Raw genomic sequence first — 18,517 nt, 5'->3', positions numbered from 1 at the left:
AACCAAAACACAATTGATAAAAGCAATTAGACATACAGAAAACATAGCAGCTCGAATCTACTGTTGTTCACTATCACTATATAGAAGTAGATATCTAATGAATAACTGTTGCTAATACAGCATAAACACAATAAAAACAACTCTAATTTACAGCTCCAAATACCATCATATACTATTTGACCTCCATTTTCCACCTTTTTTCTGTATTTCCAGTACGTAAAGAATACATCACAGAATAAACAACAATAAAATGCAACAACCCACTGTGGAAGAATAGAGGGAGTGCAATATGGTGAGCATTGACTAATTGATGTAGCTGGCTTCATCATGCTACTCCATAGGAATATAACTCATCCAGAAGGACTTCATCCCCAAGCTTCCTGAGCGCAAGGCAGCCATTGCTATGCAGACTTTCAATGTTGAGAGCTTCCTGCAGACTCGTCCAAGTTAGCAGACCTACCACATAAACAGGTGCTACAACCCACTCTAGAACCGTAAGACCTTGACTGGCGGAAACTCACCCCTTCCAACCTTCTCAACAAACATATAAACACACAGAGCTAAGTTATCCACGGTTTAGATGTCCACCTTATAGAATTTGTTTTACATACTGAAAGTTCCCTCCCATCAGAAGCACTACTTGCATTACATAGTTCACACAGCTATTTCTTGTGTTTGATTCAAACATGTCAAAGTTGCTGACTTATTGTTTCAACCCTCAACTTATGTTATTTGAGGGGGAGACAAATAAGTCACTGGTAAAGTATTTAATTTTAAACAGAACAGAAATAAAACTCACCAATCTATATCTTGTCAAAATCATCATCAAAGGTATCATCCCCATCATCTGAAAAATAAAACAGGATAGTCAATGTACCTTGATCATTCAGAATTTCTTTCAATTCTACTTTAATTTCCCTAACCACGAATTAGATTCATCAACAGCAACAAGAAAAGCAAACCTTAAAATGAACAACACATTCAATCTTGAAAAGCAAGAGAAAAATGGACATGAAATATAAAACTAAAAACCGTTATAGTGACACTCATAAAATTAGAGAAGCCTGCCAGCCAATTTAAGCAACATATATCTAGAACATGAGTGGATTGGCAAATTGGACTAAAATACTTCAGCCATCTCAGTAATTATACAGCACAGAAATTAAAATCATTTTTTGGTGGTTACCGGTGTGAACATTTATAGCTTCTGCAAAGAAAAATAGAGATTATCATGTATTTACTAATGTTATGAGGACATTTGCAATAATTTATAGTAGTGAATGTTATTGAAAGGAAGCAATACTTGAAAAGAAAGATGTATAAAGAAAGACATTAGAATGAAACGAGATGTTTGAGTTTTATGTTGTTGATTGGGATTTCTGACATTGTCTTGCAGATCTTTGGTGCACACTATGCATCTGATTAAGTTTTATGCTCTTGTTTGGGTTCTCTGAAATTGTCTTGCAGATGTTCTGCATCATGACATGTATGCACATGGTACTAGTTATCCTAAATACGAACATAACTTCTATGATTACAAGCGGAGATGGTAACTGTGGATTTAAGACGGCTAAAAATAACTGCATGAAAATAATTGCTTTCTAAAATTATTTTCTTTATTCATGATGGCAACAGACTTTAGATACAAACTTGAGTGGACTGCACACAAAATGTATACAAACTAAAATTTAACAATTTACAGAGGAACGATTATAACAGTTATTACTACTATCCTTTTTATGAGAATATTATCGTTAATTCATTATAATTTTGGAAAGCTAATGTATATAATAACCACAATTATATTGGACACAAATTGTAAAAACAGTTTCTATCAATCCAACAATGCATTGCCCTTTCATCTTGTGGCCTTGAATATATCAAGTGGGATATTGGAATTAACATGTTGCCAAATTAGGAACGAGGCATTCTTTTTGAAATATACTAAGAAGGAAAGTAAGACAAAGAAACTGCGATGGATGGAGTACTAAAAAGGGAAATGATACCTATCTAATATACAACAAAAGACTGAGCTGGTCTGTTTAGTCTAACCTTACTTCTTATTTATTTCCTTTTGATTTCCTTTTTGTTAGAGAAGTGACACATGCAAAGAGCAGGGAAAGAAAGATTGACTACAAAACGATGTTTTTCCTGAATTGCGAAACAAGGAAAGCACAATCCACAGTTGGAAAATATGTTGTAGTGTAAATAGAGTACCTGGTCCATCATCACTGTCTTCTCCAAGGAGAAAAACATCCAAATCCTGGTCTGATGTTGATGAGGTTGCCTTCTTATTTTTCTGGGCAGTTGCCTCAGTCACTGGTTTACAAATTGTTCCAGCTAAGGAAACCTCCTTTTCACTCTCAACTTGAGCCTTTTCAACAGATATTATTTCGGCCTTGGCCTCTTCCGTGTATTTCTTTTCATACCTAATTCAGATGTAACTTAAATTAGTGAAGCTCTTACTACTAATATGGGCTAAATTCAAGAAAGCATACTTGTAAGTAGAAGAAGATTGAGGTTTGTTGCACGTAAGAGTGTGGCCTAGTGGTCAATGAAATGGGTTTGAGAACCATGAGGTCACAAGTTCAAATCCCGGTGGAGGAAAAAACACTAGGTGATTTCTTCCAAGCCTTGGTGGACATTGGACAAAGGTATCCAGTACTTGAGCTGGTGGGAGATAGTAGATACACAGTGAAATTAGTCGAGGTGTACGCGAGCTGACCCGGACACCATGGTTATAAGAACACAATTCAGGCTTTCTATATTTAGGTATGTGACCAAATATTCTTTCCTATTTTACCATGTCCCCTCACTTTCCTTGGGAAAGCAGCTATATGCTTCAATTAGTTATTTAAAATGCCTTACCTTGTGCTTTTATTTGGGAGGCAAAGCTCACTCTTAGCTTAAAGCCTCTACAAGGTCTTCATTGGCATGTTAGCACACCACCAATTTGTTACAACAATAAAGTACTTATTCCTAAATTCATCGAATCATTATTATTATTTTTAATACGTAAAACAAAATCGAGTAGAGAGGCACTTAAGATAGTATGAAGTGTATACACCTGATAACTGAAACCCAGTTTCCTTCTAGCTAGGAGACTAAAAATATTCATTACGCTTTTCACATTATCGACATAACTCATCTTACACCAAACATCTAAAGGAAAGACATAAGCACTTTAAATGAGAAATGCCATCAGCTTTGCTTTGAAAAACCCACTGATTCACTTCTTCATCAGCATGCAGCAGATGCAGACTATGTCCCAATATTGTTTCTCTCCTTGCCAAATTATTTATTATACCAGCACAGCTTTAAATCCTATACTGTTCTGGGCTTATATGACTTAACAACAAACATAATGAGGAAGAACTGCCACAGTTGTAAAGCCATGGGCAGTTAACGAATAGCTGGTTGTCAGATTCTGTCCCAGCCTCACATAAATGGCATCTATTGCATCACAGTCAAGTAAACTCATGAAATATTGTTAGAAGAAAATTTGTTATTCCATTTAAATTACTCTTGCACTAGCCTTTGGTTCAGGGTTTTTGGTCAAGATCGTCTAACCTCATGAGAGATCTTCCATTTAAATGATTATCTTCTTTTGGATTATGGGAGTTCATCAGAGAAAGTGCAGAAGGATCACCTGAATTCTTTACTTGAGTTGCTTAAGCTCGTGCATTGATTCTTCAAGAAGGCATTCCTGCATGTCCCGAACTAACCAATAGAATGTGTAGAATGTAATATATCTATGGCTTTTGGAGGTGTAAAGCAATTATATTTGCTGAGATACACCATCAGATTTACCAAGGAACTGACTTCATTAGCACTAAGGTCTTAATCTTAATCATTCAAATCTTAGTCTTAATCTTAGTCATTAGCTTCGATCTTAACCATTAAGTATGTTTTTGATGTTACAACCACTTAATGGGTCTTATGGATTAAGATTTGTAATGAAGTCTTAATAGCATTTAGATGTCTATTTTCTTAAAAAAATATCAAAGATGACAGTTCGCCAATTTCAATTCATCCACCGCTACCACCATGCCCATCATTATCAAACTACTGTCGTTGCCACCCACCATCATTAACTACCACCACAGTTCTCGATCACTACAATCAGCCATCACTACCACTAGCCACAAGTTCAAAACATCATCACCACTAACCACCATTATCACAACAACCATTGATCACTAGCGAAGATTACCACCATCAGTCACCATAATATATTGCCAGCCACCATTGTCATTCATCACCACCATTAGCTATTACTATCATCCAACTATCAACGCCATCACTAACTGCTACCACCAGCTTCTACTACCCACCACAATTATCACTAGCTACTACCCACAACACCATCCTCAATCAGTGTTGTGAAAAGCGCGCTTAAAGCGCGCTTCAAAGCGAGGCGACCCTTGTGCGCTTTTTTATCTTAAGGCGAGGCGATCTGAAAAAAGCTCTCGCTTCAGATGAAGAAGCGAGAAGCGACCCTAAGGCAAAAGCGCAATAAAGCACGCTTTTTATAAAAGAAGCGACAATTAGGGTTTTTTTAAAAAAAAATTAGATTTTTTTTTTAAAATAATCTGAAATATAACCTTCTCTCTCCTCACGACTCTTCTTTCACGACTCTTTCCCTTCTTTCTCTCCCGCGACTCTTCTTTCACAATACTTCTTTCCCTTCTTTCTCTTCTGACGATCTTGACTGAGGCTGCCTCTCTCTTCAACCTCGACCGCGACTGCAGGTAACTTTTTGTTCATCTCTTTTTTAGCTAATGTTTATTAGTTCATCTCTATGAGTTTCTTTTCTCCTGAAATATACAATCTTCGCCTGTGCTTCATCTCTTCATCTCTCTGAGTTTCGACTACTCTAGTTTTTTCTTCTTCTTCTCTTCTTTTCTTCATCTCTGCTGCCTGCTCTGTTTCTAATTACTGACTGCTGCCTCCTCTGTTTTTTTTTTCAATTCCTTTTTTTTTTTTTGTGATCAGTCTAGCAGCCTTGTTGAAGAATAGGAGTTTGAATCTTTGTGATTTAATTATGTTTCTGATTTTTTGCTTTATATGTTATGACTTATGAGTATTTTTGCCTATGTAATTTCTTTCAATCTAAGACTATATTACCTCTATTTAGTTATTTAATATTTTTTTATTTTTATACTAAATGTCGCTTTTTTTAAAAAAAAAGCGCGCGCTTCGCTTCACGCTTCTCGCTTCTGTGAAGCAAGCCCTCGTCGCTTTTTTCCGCTTCTCGCTTCCCAAAACACTGTCCTCAATATACACTCACAACCACCACCACTAGTCATCACCACAACCAATAATCATATAATTTTTGAATGATATTTGGTTGATATAGTATTAGATTAATTTCATATTTTATTCAAATTCTATATTTATTAATTTTTTAAGTTTAAATAAAGACAAATTTTACATATTCAAATATTATAAAACAAACAATCAAATTATTTAGCATTCAGATCTTAACACAACTTTTTAATATGCAGATGTGTATTCAGATGTCTTATCCTAATAAAAACAAATAAGCTAAGAAACTTTATTTTCACATTAACATCCTTAGCATTTATTATCACTAAAATCACACCATGCATCATTTTACAGTCGTCTTACATGTTCCCTTCTTATTTTTTTAAAGTAAGAAAAATGAAAAGAAACTGGTTAGAAAAAAAAAACAATTTAGAGGGCCCTTCCACTACATCAGATGAAATGAGAATGGCACTAGTAATCGTCAAACAATTAGCCTAGTCCATTCCCACTATTGGAAACCTTGGAAAGGTTACATTCTCTTCTTAATGAACTGTCAGAATATTCATCCCCTTACCCTTCGGGGTGGTCCAATGGTTTGGGGTGGGGACTTCCATGTTGGATGTCTCAAGTTTGAAACCCCATGCCAGAGAAAGCAAGAGGTTTGCCTTCTGGGTCAAGCTCGTTGCATCGGCTTGCCTAGTGGGGGGTACCTCTCCTATGTGGTTTGCGAGATATTGCATAGGAGCGGGGGTTTTTACCCTGTGCGCACCCAGAGGGCAGCGGCTGTGAGTTTCCCTTGACATCAAAAAAAACAAAAATCTTCATCCCTTAGTACTGACTAAAACAAGCTCTTTTATACTGAAACCTTCCCTATTATAAAGCCAACATGATTCTGCATTACTGTATAGCATCCCAACATACTCCAGAAATACAGACAGAATTAGGTCAGTTTGTGTAAGAGATCACTATGTGACATGAAATGAAAGATCTCCAGTGAGGTACTTACGGGGCCACATGACTGTTAACTAAAATAAAGTAGATTCTCCAGAACTTCCTTTCCTTCATTATCCGAGGGCATAACTCATATCTTAGCTTTGAAATTTCCTGCAAACACACCAAAGTAATGCTCTTATTAACAATGACAACTTCTGAGACAGTATACTTTTGTTTTTGTTTATCAGACAAAAATCCCACATTGTGACCTCAAAATCAAAAAAGATACATTCAGCAGCAAAATTCAAAATAGCAGATTACAAACTTCAACTTTCATTATACGCATCAGCTGAAAGATAAAAGTACTCAACAAAAATTGTCATGTCCCATGAACTGACAAAAGAAGCTGATCAGGAGAGTCAGTAAACTTCTAAATTCAAAACACAAAATAAAGCAAAAAACATTGAGACTCTTGAGATTTACACTTGATTAAGCACAAGTGCATAACACTGATTTACTTAATTAATAACTCTGAGTGGGTAACTCTATGTGAGCTCCCCAAGCTCACAAGGATTAACCAGTAGTAAGTACAGATAAATGAGAGGGATACAATAGGTTGATGACAAACTTAAAACCAATGTTATTATCTCAAATCTTAATATTGAATTCACCAATATGCTCTGACCTGTATATTATGAAATGGGACAGATTGTGAGAAATGAATAAAGAAGATTACTATAGCTGACTCCAAACTAGGTTGGAACTGACATGTAGTCTATTGATTGACCTACTCTATGAGGATGATAACAACCAAAGTCGTAGCCCCCTAGTTTAATAAGGAACAACAGAAGTCATACCTTGACAGATGAAAGAACAAACTTTGCGTGTTTTTCCTGAAATTCTGTAAGATCCTGCCGAACATTTGAGACTGTAGGAATATCAGAGATCACTGAATCATCTGCACACCGAAGACATACTTCAGTTAAAATGTTCCTTAAGACAATAGGCGACTGAAAGGAGATAAACAAGGGAAAGTGAGATTAAGCATAGAAGAATCATTAGGAATTGTAAGGTAAATTAAATTTTTGTTTTGATAGAATACTGCCATGAGAGCTAGCTCACATAGCCTGGTCCCAAGCCTAGATCAAGGAGGAGGAGTGTGGTATGTTAACCGTTACGTAAAACAAGTATATTTATGATAAATCCTCATAATAGCTTATTGAGTGAAATTAAATGGGTCCAAATAGAGTGTTCAGATATTAAGGATCCATATAGCTTACTCCAACTAGCTTGGGATGGAGGCATGATATTAGTAGTTGTTGATAAATGAAGGAAAATCACAATTTGGAACAAATTTTCTGCCAAATATTACAAATGGCCAGCTCTATAAATTATTGCATGAGATGAGAATCTCAAAAAGACATGTATCGAGTTTTATTTTCATAGAAATTGGTTTTTGCTATTAGAATTCAGGAAAAGAAAACAGGAAAGAGTTGCTTCCACATACACCTTTTCTTTAGCTAACTGCTAACGCTTAATTTTATCTAAATCCTCCCATACCTATCAAACTTTGCAGCTCCTATAAGAGGTGCAACCAACAGTGTCCAATACCCATGCTTTGGAATTGGCATGTTCCATATGCAAATTTTGCAGGGTGATTTATCCAAAAACAAGCACAATAACATTTATATAACTCATTACTTCCAAGAAGGATAAGGCTTATTAAGTGTAATGTATGACTGAACCATTTGAATATTAAGAAACTATACAAATGGAATGAGTAAATAAATAGAATATAAGCACAGTTAGGATTTTCTACTGGTAATAACATGCAATTGGTTGCCAAGACTAGTAAATGAAACAAGGTTGTGCATCTATTGTAGATCTAAGCTAGGTCATAGATGAACCAACTAGTGGATTTCAAGGTTATGCTATTTTACTACCACCTTTAAAAATTAATGATGACAATCTCACATGGTTCAAATGGTAACCCAACGATCAAATTATACGTCTTACCTCATGCTAGAGAGGAATATTAACAAAGCGTGTTTCTGAACATACTTGGTTTGGCTCTGTATAGTGTGTCATCATTATGCATGTGTAAATTATACATGCAGTAATGAAATAAACACAACGAATGTACGGGCTATTCAAAAGAAAAGTGATACTGTCAGTAATCTCAAATAAATGAAATGACTGCCGAATGTAGAGGTTACTCCATAACAATTTGTACATGTTCTTGTAGGTATAAACTCCTGTATAACACTAAACGATAAACCTAGTTTCTCTAGAGCTTCTCGTTGTTTCTTTGTTGTATGTCCATATTTACCATTGCCATAAAGCATTTCATATGTGCACAGTTATAGTTCCCCAAATAGCAAAATATAAAAATAAAAATGGTCTTCGCCATTTCCTACTATCAGAAAAATCAGATTGAAATTTTGACAAAAGCTAAATGTAATATCCTCAATTTGGTAAATCTCTTTAACATACATTCACTCCGAAATTGAAATACTATAGTTTTTCCAGTACAATACATGCACTGGTAACATGAAAATCAAGTAGACAGAGTAATTTACCTTCAAGTGGAAAATCCTGAAACGTATTAATGGTAATCCCCTTAACGAATTCTCTCAAGTCATCGGTAACTCCAAATTTCAGGAGATCGGCAGGCGTAGGTGCAGGCGATGCCGTTTGAGTCGTCGGAGATGGCGAAGAATCTACAATGTGAGAAAGCGCAGAAGAAGGAATTTGAAACTTGATCTGTTCAGCGCGTTTGAGAGCATCAACTTTGATCTGATCGGCTCGTTTAGAAGCTTCGGAAACAATAACATCGGCGCGTTTAGAAGCTTCAACAGCAATTTCTTTAGATCGTTTGGAAGCCTCAACGGCAATTTCTTTGGATCTCTTAGATGCCTCAGCAGCGAATTCTTTGGATCGTTTGGATGCTTCTAGAACAACGTCAGAGAGTTTTGAGGAACCAATGGTTAGGTCCTGTGAACGATTAGCGGCTTCTATAGTGAATTCATGGGTACGCTTTGCTGCTTCTTCAGCGAAACTCCGAGCTTTTTGCCAGAAATCCATGGAGATTTATGGACTTGTGAGTAAACAATTGACAAGTGAAATGGAGAGTTTTAAAGACGACGACTAAACAAGAGGAAGACGAGAAACAAATGAGAAGAGTGAAGAAAAAAAATTGTACTTCTTATGTATAAATTGTAATGCCAACAAAAACTATATATAAATACTACCCATTTTTTCGCAGCTATAACAAATATTTATTGGATATATATATATATATATATTTTATTTTATTTTTTGAAAATTCACAGGGATGTAATTTACTCCTAAATGATGAAATTTGTATGTTTTATCTAATAAAATTTTCTTGTTGGGGCGTCCTTAGTAAAGAACAAAGAGAAAGAATGACGAAATTAGTTAACAAAGAGGCCTCCGTAGCATAGTGGTATTGCGTTCGCTTCGTAAGCGAAAGGCCGCGAGTTCGATCCTCGCCGGGGGCTCTTTTTGATAAGATTTATATTATATTTACTGTTGTATTTTTTTGTAATAATATTTATACTTAATAAAGTATTCTACTATTGTTTAGAATTCAGAAAATCATTACGAACTTTGATTATTTAAGTAAATTCTTTTCTTTAACCACAATGTGACCATTTTGTTACCGATTCACATATTTCTATTTTTTTTATTTATTCACTTTTGACTTTTTACTTATTTTTTTTTATATTACATAACAAAAAAAATAAATGACTCTTTTATTTTGATTGTGGGTCGCGCGGCGGGGCGTTCTTTTTAGTTTTAAATAAAAATGCTAGGTAATTTGCGGTGCTACACGTGGTCATAACATTTAAGGTATAAATTTATCTTTTCACGTTATATTTGAGTATGAAAGAGTTTTTACTAAAAACTCAATTAAATAGATCAAAATTCAAATTTGATTTCATCTTATTATTCTAATCAATTTTATACTTTTTATCTTTTTTCTTTACTTATATTTTGAAAGATACTTAAGAATATAAGTTTATAATGTCAAAATAATAATTAAAAAAAGAATGAAATTCAATCGGTAATAATATGAAAAGTTGAAATAAATTGTAAGATGTATAAAATAATTTGATAAAATATGAATATTATAATGTCCAAACCATAAAAATGAACGTATGCAAATTATGTTAAATTTAAATTGTTAAGACAATTAGATTATCTAGCTAATTATATCTCTCATATGTAGAAATGAGACTTTGGTATGACCGAACATAACAATTAAGAATGGTACACAAAGTTAGTTCAGTTGTATTATAAATGTGGACCTATGCCATTGATTATGGATTGCTTCAGGCTATTTGTTTAACGTGTGTATATTTCTTTCTTTCCTAGCAAATTATGCATGATCAAAACACATCAAAGTTCTGCCTTCTTGCTCCAGGTGAGCTTCCCCTTTTTTCTTCGAGTCCGAAGTTTAAAGGGCAAAAAAAATTTCAAAAATTCTAAATGGGTATATCAATTTCTTTTCTAACCAAAAGGGTAAAATCGCTACTGATGCAGCGATTTTATTTTCAAAAATCGCTGACCTATCAGCAATTTTGTCCATATTCTTTTTCTTTTTTTAAAAAAATAAAATCGTTGCCAATGCAGCGTTTTTGGAAGATTTTTTTTAAAAAAAAAATTAAAATCACTGCAACAGAAGGGTTTTTATAAAAAAAAATTGAAAATCATTGTGTAGGTAGCGATTTTTATGGGCAATTTTTTTTTTGTAAAATCGTTGTGTCAGACAGCGATTTATGCACTTTTTTGAATGATTTGTTTTTTTCTTTAATTTCCTGCCAATTTTTTTTAAAAGTGATTTGTTTTTTTGAAATTTTCTGCCAATTATTTTTTTACAAAGATTTGTTTTTTATTTTAATTTTCTGCCAATTATTTTTAAAAAAATAATTAATTAACTAAAATAGTTACCTAGCATGGCACCAAAAAGAATTCTACAGAGTGACAGCAATTTTTCAAAAAAAGTGAAAATGAAATTCCCCTCTAAAATCGCTGCCTAGATAGCGATTTAAAAGTTTTTTTATGAAAATGTTGCATGGACAACGATTTTCTTGTAAAAGTGAAAAAAAAAGTTTGGACAAAATCGCTGATAAGTCAGCGATTTTATCCTTTTGGTTAAAAAAGAATTTGATGTACCCCTTTGATATTTTTGATAAATTTTTTTGCCCTTTAGGCTTCGGACTCTTTTTTCTTCTTCAATCCCATTTTTCTCTTTCACTTGGCTTTTTCTCTCTCATTGTTTTTCTTTGCTTTCTCATCATCTTCTTCTAAGTGTTTTGATTAAACTTCATTGAAACTTTCATTTTTATTTTGGTTTTGATTTTGGACCTTGTTGATAATATGCCTATCTATTTATTTCCGATTATTACTCTTTATTGTCATATGATGTTATTTGATCGAAATTAGAAAGCAGTGTATCTGATTTGACTAAATGTTAAAGTTCAAAATTAAATAATTTAATGGATTACGAATTAGGGAACAACCCTAAGTTGAGATTGAGGAAGTACTTTCTTCAACCTGATGATTTAGAATACAAGGTTTGATTTTTTTTCTTCAAGTTTTTATTTTCTAAACTGAAAAATAGAAGTGGATATTCGATGCAATTTGCTAATTCAAGTAGTTTAGGAAGAACATGTAGTGAAAGGATATGGGCTTTTAGAGACTCGGGCAGAAAGGAGAAATAGAAAGGGGTGGGCGGTTTTCAACGTTGATATTTGTAATGCACACAAGATGTTTGCAAAAATATCACAATTGAAAAATCAAAACTTTCTTTGTGTAATTCACAATTTTGCCAAGTTTTGTGTGGTCTGATTAGGATGGGGTTTATCCCCAAATTTTTCTGTTATTTTTTCTATGGGTTTCACAGTATGAAAAAACTGATGATATTAAAAGTATGATATCGTTTTTTACAAAAAAAATTAAAAAGGAAAATGCATCACATAGTTGGAACAAAGAGTACTACTTTATTTCTTCATACAACTGGTATTGTCTTCATATTTGTGTTGCTAAAGTCTTCTGTAATTATCTAAACTGAGCTACCAACTTTGACTGCCCTCTTTCAGGTTCATGCATCTGTACTTGTCATTACTGTTCACAAGTGTTTTGAACTTCTTGCACTATTGTAAGTGTCGATTTTTCGTTTTTACTGCAATTATATTCGACTAACTACTTTGCTCTGCCAGTTTTTTTAGTTGTTTTTAGTAAGAATTTGTCCAAAACTTCCACTTCTCTTCCCTTTACTTATAATAAACGCTTGACTTTTCTTTTGGATTGCCTCCACTATATAAAAGCTACCTACATGCCTAAGCTTTGAGGAGTCACGTCATTCTTGATCAAGTCGTGACTCTTTTTTGGGTATCAGTTGTGTATACATAAAAATGCATCGCCTACTTTATTAATTGGTGTTGTTATGTGTTGTTGGCTCACAATTTCTAAATGTCTATGCTCACATACTACTTATTATGTATCTCCTCTAAATAGACATTTGCTTCAATCGAATCCTCCCTGTATTAGACACTATTCTATGAAATGATTTACTGTTCTTCCACTTAATTTGTTATTATCATTTATCTCCCTTTACAAGCCTGGTAAATTTCTGAGAGCTATAATAACCTCTACATTACCAACCGACTCAAATTAGTGTTCTCTTTATTAGTATTTACATTTTATTGAGTTGAACAACTTTACCCAACAGAGCTAATAGCTGAAACCAATTTCTTATAGAAGTCTATAGGTCATTTTGTTTTATCAACAGAAAAAAAATTATTCAACAAAAATATGTTATACCAATCTAGAGTCTGATTGAAGTGATACTACATATTCTTTAGCTTTCAACTATTAAATATTTTCCAACTATTGACATTAAACTGTTAATTTCTATTCCATCTGTGTTGTTGTGACTACTATTCTCAAGTTTGTACGCTTTCCTGTTACTTCACTTCTACACTTCTGTAAGTTTCACTATTTTTTTTCCAATTCATTTATGCTATTGTGAGAAGTGCCAAAATTTTCATTTATAAACCCTAAATTTTAGACTAAATAAAATGGGAATTTTCCAACAATGGCTACTCACAGTTGGTATGACAAACCGTGGCAAGTCTAATGAGAAAATTTACTCAAAAAGAATTCTGGAAGTAAAGCACCGGAAGAGTTTAGTTTAATGTTCGTGTTGATTGTTGATATTATCTCAAAAACAAGGAGAAAATGGAAATGATAATATAGGCATTCGAATATTGTAGCTATAGTTTTATGAGATTGAATAAATTTGGTCAATTAGGCTAGAAAAGGCAAATAAGTGTGTAGTGTAAAAAGCTGATGCAGTATCTAAGTTTGCTCCATTTTAATGAACTTTGGACTTCGGAACCTCAAATATTAATTAGATTTGTTGTATAAGTTGCTCGGTTTACTGTTGAGTGATTTGAAGATTTGAGTCGAGAATTTTGAGGTTTTAAGTTTAAATTCTAATGAAAGCAAATATATTAAGTGATATATTCCATATTTATATGTTTTAGTTGATAGAGTTATTTGATAACTATCTTTGACTTAGAGGGTGCTAGGTGAACTTAGTCGAGGTAGTGAGGGTGTTATGTGAAATTAATCGAGGTACACACAAGTTAGAAATAGTAAAATATTGTGTAAGATTAATCGAGGTATGCATAAGCTAATCCAGATACCACATTATCAAAATAAATCTTGCCTTTTTAAAAAGGAGTCCTCCCCATCATAGTTGTACAAAATAGTAGAACTAAGTACCAAATAGCACCGGCTGATTGCCTAGAAAATAATATAAGGTTCAACTGCAGTAGACGTCTAAATCTCATCTATGGCATGACAAGTAGCAAAAGGACTACTTGAACACCCTGTGATACATTCCTTCATCATAAACTGTACAACAGTTCAATTTCAACTTGAGACTAACAAGACTAGCAGTATATGCAACAACGTACCCGATGTAATTCCACAAGTGTGATCTGAGGAGGGTAGTGTGTACACACAAACCTTACTCCCTACTTTGAAATTAAAGTGATTGTTTCCTATAGACCAACATCATAAGCACCAATTGGAATATGAAGGAAACATGCAACATACTTCACTACTAAAAAAAGGCCAAAAAGAGACCTAAAGAGACCGAAAAAGAGACCTCAACGCTAGGTCAGTAAAATGCAGGTCACTTTTTTACAGACACCTCATGAGGTCGCCAAACGGAGACCTCACGAGGTCACCAACAAATTATCTGATTTTTTACAAAAAAGAGACCTCATGAGGTCACTATTGTATTATTTAATTTAATTTTATATTTTTTATATAGAGACCTCATGAGGTCACAATTTTATTATATTATTTAATTTTATATTTTAATAAAGAGACCTCATTAGGTCGCTAAGATATTATTTAATTTTATTTTATATTATTTTAAAGTAGAGACCTCATGAGGTCTCTGTTCTGCATTTATTTTTGGAGACCTCGTGAGGTCTCCATAATGAAATTTACGAAAAATATAATGCAGAATAGAGACCTCATGAGGTCTCTTTTCTGCATTTATAAAATATAAAATGTTAATTAGAGACCTGATGAGGTCTCTATTATGAAGTAGCTGAAAAAATTAATACAAATTGGAGACCTCATGAGGTCTCTTTTCTGCATTTATAAAATAGAAAATGGTAATTAGAGACCTCATGAGGTCTCTATTATGAAATATCTGGAAAAATTAATGCAAAAAAGAGACCTCATGAGGTCTCTTTTTCTGGTAAAAAACTGGCAGAAAATTATTATTTCTGCGGCTTCTCATCACCTGTCATTTTAATTCAGTACCCAAATCAAACTCAAAGAGCTTCAAAAACTCAATTGAAGCAATACATTTACTAAATATTCTCTTATCAACTCAATTGCAACTCACTTCAACATAATTATATATTAAACAAAAACCATGATATCCATAAGTTATATAATACATTCCAACGTTATCATGTATTCACAAAACAAATAATTCCCATCACAAAATTATAAAGTTAACAAAATGATCCATAAGTTAACTATCACAAGTCTAAACTACACTAATGTGGTAGTGTGTTTGCCACATAATCATCACTTTCTTCATCACTTTCTTCATCACTACTAGTCTCATGAGTCATATTTCTTTGTTGACCATACATTGGATATTGAGTAGGTTGAGATTGAGGAGGTCGAGGAGGGAAAGTGACATCACCAGAACAAGGGGGAATCCCTCCTGAGGCAAGTAATGCATCGAATTGAGCCTTAAGACCCGCAAACTGTAATTCCAACCGCCTTTCCCTAGCCCGTGATTCTTCGGCTTGGCTAGATAGCTCAACAATCTTTTTCTCCATAGCCAAATTTTTCTTCATTGATTCATCATGATTTGAACTATTTAGGCCTTCAAACTCAGAAGAAAATTCACGAAAGGTTTTATGCGGCATTCCATATGCATACCCATATCTACTCGGCCCACAAGTCAAGTCTAACCAAACTCTCTCATCCTGTTCTTGAGTAAGTGGCATACCTCGATTTTCTTCCGGCAGAGTTTGTTGTAAATCCTCCAAAGCTTGAAGATATCGATTCTAAATTGAATGTTATCATATGAGAATATAAATTTAGAAAATAAGTAATTATTTTTTAAAATTAGAGGCTTACATAGGTCACTTCAGCTCGCGGTTCAACCCACACGTCTGGATCTTCAGGATTTTTCTTCTTTCTAATGTGTGTTGCCTTAAATGCCTCAGCTTGAGTTATCGGTCTTCCTAGTTCCTTTTCCTACATAAAATAATAAAGTTATAATCAAGAGTAATTAAATATTAATACATAAAATATATAAACACAAAGAAAAATGATACACACCAATTTCCTCCTCACACTTCCTTGACTTTGAGCCCCACTTGTGTGTAGAGAACCACCCTTAGTAGATGATCTTGCCTTTTTACCGATCTCACTCATCTGCTTAAATCTTGGATCATATTTCCAATGCACGAGTAATTTTGCCCAATCCTCCGGTAGAACCCAGCTAGGTTTGTTATTATCTCTACGAGCTTTATTAAACAAACTAGCAAGAGTATGCGTAGCTTTCTTGTGAAAGTTTGCACAAATTTTGGCCTCATGTTCCGGACGCCAAGCACATTTTTTCTACAATCAAAGCATAAATTATTTTATTTGATAAGTATTAATGAAGACAAGTATTTTAATAGTGTTAAACAAATAAATTTGAATATACCCTGAACTCCAAAAATATTTCTCTCTTGAGATTGCTAGGGAACTTGCCCCATGTAGGATAAGCATCTCTATAGAGTTCTTTGATTGTCTGAGAAATGATCCCCACAGCATCATCTGAATTGAAACTGTAATACAAAGTTTTAACATTTACAAGTTAAAACAAATAGAATTAAATCATATAATAATAAACATACCATATTTTTTTTAAAAAACTTACGTGTAGCCTTCAGGCTGAATGACAAGTCTATTATGCATGTCCCTCATGCCAACTTGTGTATTGTCATGACCAGGTGTATCTGACTGATTTGTGGTACGAGTGTTAGGCTCAGAACTATTACCTTGCAGAAACAGAATGTGGCGTGAATCCATCTGAACATAAACCCAATCTAATGTTACGTGGTTCAGCTGCAAATAGTGGATATGTTCTATCAAAATGCTTCCAAGCCTCTCCATCGGATGGATGACACATAACTCCAGGTGGTCTTCTATGTTCATGGTGCCATCTCATATGAGGAGCAGATCTATTAGACGCATACAACCTCTTTAACCTTGGTATAAGAGGTAAGTAATGCATTGTCTTAATAGGAACTTTCTTCCCAATAGCTGTCTGTTTATAACGACATTTTCCACAAAACTTACACGATTCTAGATTAATATCATCCTTATAGTATAACATGCAACCATTTTCACAACAATGAATTCTCATCGATGACATTCCTAACTTTGATACCAACCTCTTTGCCTTATAGAAATTATCAGGTATCTCTAGATTTGGGTCAACTAAATCATGAATAAGGTCAATCACAGAGTCCATTGCCCCTTGAGGAACACTCCAATCTGATTTGATACTTAATAATCTAACCGCAATAGACAACTGTGAGTGTGGACTCCCCTCATATAAAGGCCGACTAGCAGATTCCAATTGTTCAAAGAAAATTTTACATTCAACATTAGGAGCTTCTTCACCTTGATTAGCAAAATCAAAATCAGAATGCACACCAAAAGCATCTTGAACCATGTCATCAATTCTATAATTTTGTGCATTAGAATTCACATTGCTACTACTTTCACCAGGAACATAATGTTGGAATACATCAAAGTTATTATCAATTTCTCCATGACTAGTACACACAGTGTATTCTTTTTTAAACCCATTTCGATAGATATGAAGCTCAATAGCATCTGGTTTTTCATAATTCAAACATTGACATTTATTACAAGGACACTTAATCATACCACTACGTTGAAAAGGATCTAATGTCTTTGCATACTCCACAAAACCAATGACACCTTCTACAAATTCAGGTCTTAGCCCCATTCGACCAAAATTAGTCATATTATACATCCAACTACGATCCATCTACATAAGAATCATAAATTAAATTTGTCAAGCACTAACACAATAGTTACAAATTTAACTTATTAACCAACTTAACAAATTTCTAAGTCTAATTAGTCTAGTTTTAAATAAATTCTAATACTATAGTAACAAGTTTAACTTATTAACTAACTTAACAAATTTCTAAGTTTAATTAGTTTAGTTTAACTTAATACTAACACGATAGTTACAAACTTAACAAATAATTATTTCTAAAATTTAAAGCTAAGTGTCAACACTAGATGGACACAAATTGATTTTCAAAAGAAAATCAATTTTGTCATCAATAGGATCAACTAGTGTTGGTACTTATGCTTAACAAAAAATTATTTCTAAAATTTAAAGCTAAGTGTCAACACTAGATGGACACAAATTGATTTTCAAAAGAAAATCAATTTTGTCATCAATAGGATCAACTAGTGTTGGTACTTATGCTTAACAAATAATTATTTCTAAAATTTAAAGCTAAGTGTCAACACTAGATGGACACAAATTGATTTTCAAAAGAAAATCAATTTTGTCATCAATAGGATCAACTAGTGTTGGTACTTATGCTTAACAAATAATTATTTCTAAAATTTAAAGCTAAGTGTCAACACTAGATGGACACAAATTGATTTTCAAAAGAAAATCAATTTTGTCATCAATAGGATC

General features: G+C 33.6%; 2 protein-coding genes and 1 non-coding gene across 4 annotated transcripts; 1 reads left to right on the top strand and 2 right to left on the bottom strand.

The window, feature by feature from the left end:
- Positions 1-9,422, bottom strand: LOC107005189. 2 transcript variants are annotated; one of them, XM_015203714.2, is made up of 6 exons: positions 8,781-9,422; positions 7,059-7,159; positions 6,275-6,372; positions 2,218-2,429; positions 800-847; positions 1-531 (listed from the first exon to the last, which is right to left on the bottom strand). In XM_015203714.2, the coding sequence occupies exons 1-5, from the start codon at positions 9,283-9,285 to the stop codon at positions 804-806; spliced, it is 960 nt and encodes a 319-aa protein (XP_015059200.1). In that variant the 5' UTR covers positions 9,286-9,422; the 3' UTR covers positions 1-531; positions 800-803. The 2 variants fall into 2 exon arrangements, with proteins under 2 accessions (XP_015059200.1, XP_015059199.1); XM_015203713.2 differs by having other exon boundaries at positions 1-430.
- Positions 9,423-9,650: 228 nt separating this feature from the next.
- On the top strand, positions 9,651-9,722 carry TRNAT-CGU. Its single transcript has one exon. It is a non-coding gene; the product is annotated as a tRNA-Thr (tRNA).
- Positions 9,723-15,156: 5,434 nt separating this feature from the next.
- On the bottom strand, positions 15,157-17,989 carry LOC107006315. The gene is made up of 4 exons (XM_015204897.2): positions 17,357-17,989; positions 16,117-16,230; positions 15,913-16,032; positions 15,157-15,839 (listed from the first exon to the last, which is right to left on the bottom strand). Exons 1-4 carry the CDS (start codon positions 17,843-17,845, stop codon positions 15,318-15,320), a joined length of 1,245 nt encoding a protein of 414 aa, XP_015060383.1. The 5' UTR covers positions 17,846-17,989; the 3' UTR covers positions 15,157-15,317.
- Between the last annotated feature and the right edge of the window lie 528 nt (positions 17,990-18,517).

The sequence above is a fragment of the Solanum pennellii genome, chromosome 12 (assembly GCF_001406875.1).
Source record: "Solanum pennellii chromosome 12, SPENNV200".
Taxonomy (NCBI): Eukaryota; Viridiplantae; Streptophyta; class Magnoliopsida; order Solanales; family Solanaceae; genus Solanum; species Solanum pennellii.
This window is presented reverse-complemented; position numbering and strand designations above follow the sequence as displayed.

What these genes read in the sequence shown, in the direction of transcription:
- LOC107005189 (XM_015203714.2), bottom strand. Translation starts at nt 9,285, where the DNA reads ATGGATTTCTGGCAAAAAGCTCGGAGTTTCGCTGAAGAAGCAGCAAAG. An exon ending in TCAGGATTTTCCACTTGAAG is followed by an intron (nt 7,160 to 8,780) that starts GTAAATTACTCT and finishes TTCGGTGTGCAG; the next exon opens with ATGATTCAGTGATCTCTGAT. An exon ending in AGACAGTGATGATGGACCAG is followed by an intron (nt 848 to 2,217) that starts GTACTCTATTTA and finishes TTTATTTTTCAG; the next exon opens with ATGATGGGGATGATACCTTT.
- LOC107006315 (XM_015204897.2), bottom strand. Translation starts at nt 17,845, where the DNA reads ATGGATCGTAGTTGGATGTATAATATGACTAATTTTGGTCGAATGGGG. An exon ending in GGAGTCCACACTCACAGTTG is followed by an intron (nt 16,231 to 17,356) that starts TCTATTGCGGTT and finishes CATTGGAAATAT; the next exon opens with GATCCAAGATTTAAGCAGAT. An exon ending in GAAGTGTGAGGAGGAAATTG is followed by an intron (nt 16,033 to 16,116) that starts GTGTGTATCATT and finishes TATTTTATGTAG; the next exon opens with GAAAAGGAACTAGGAAGACC.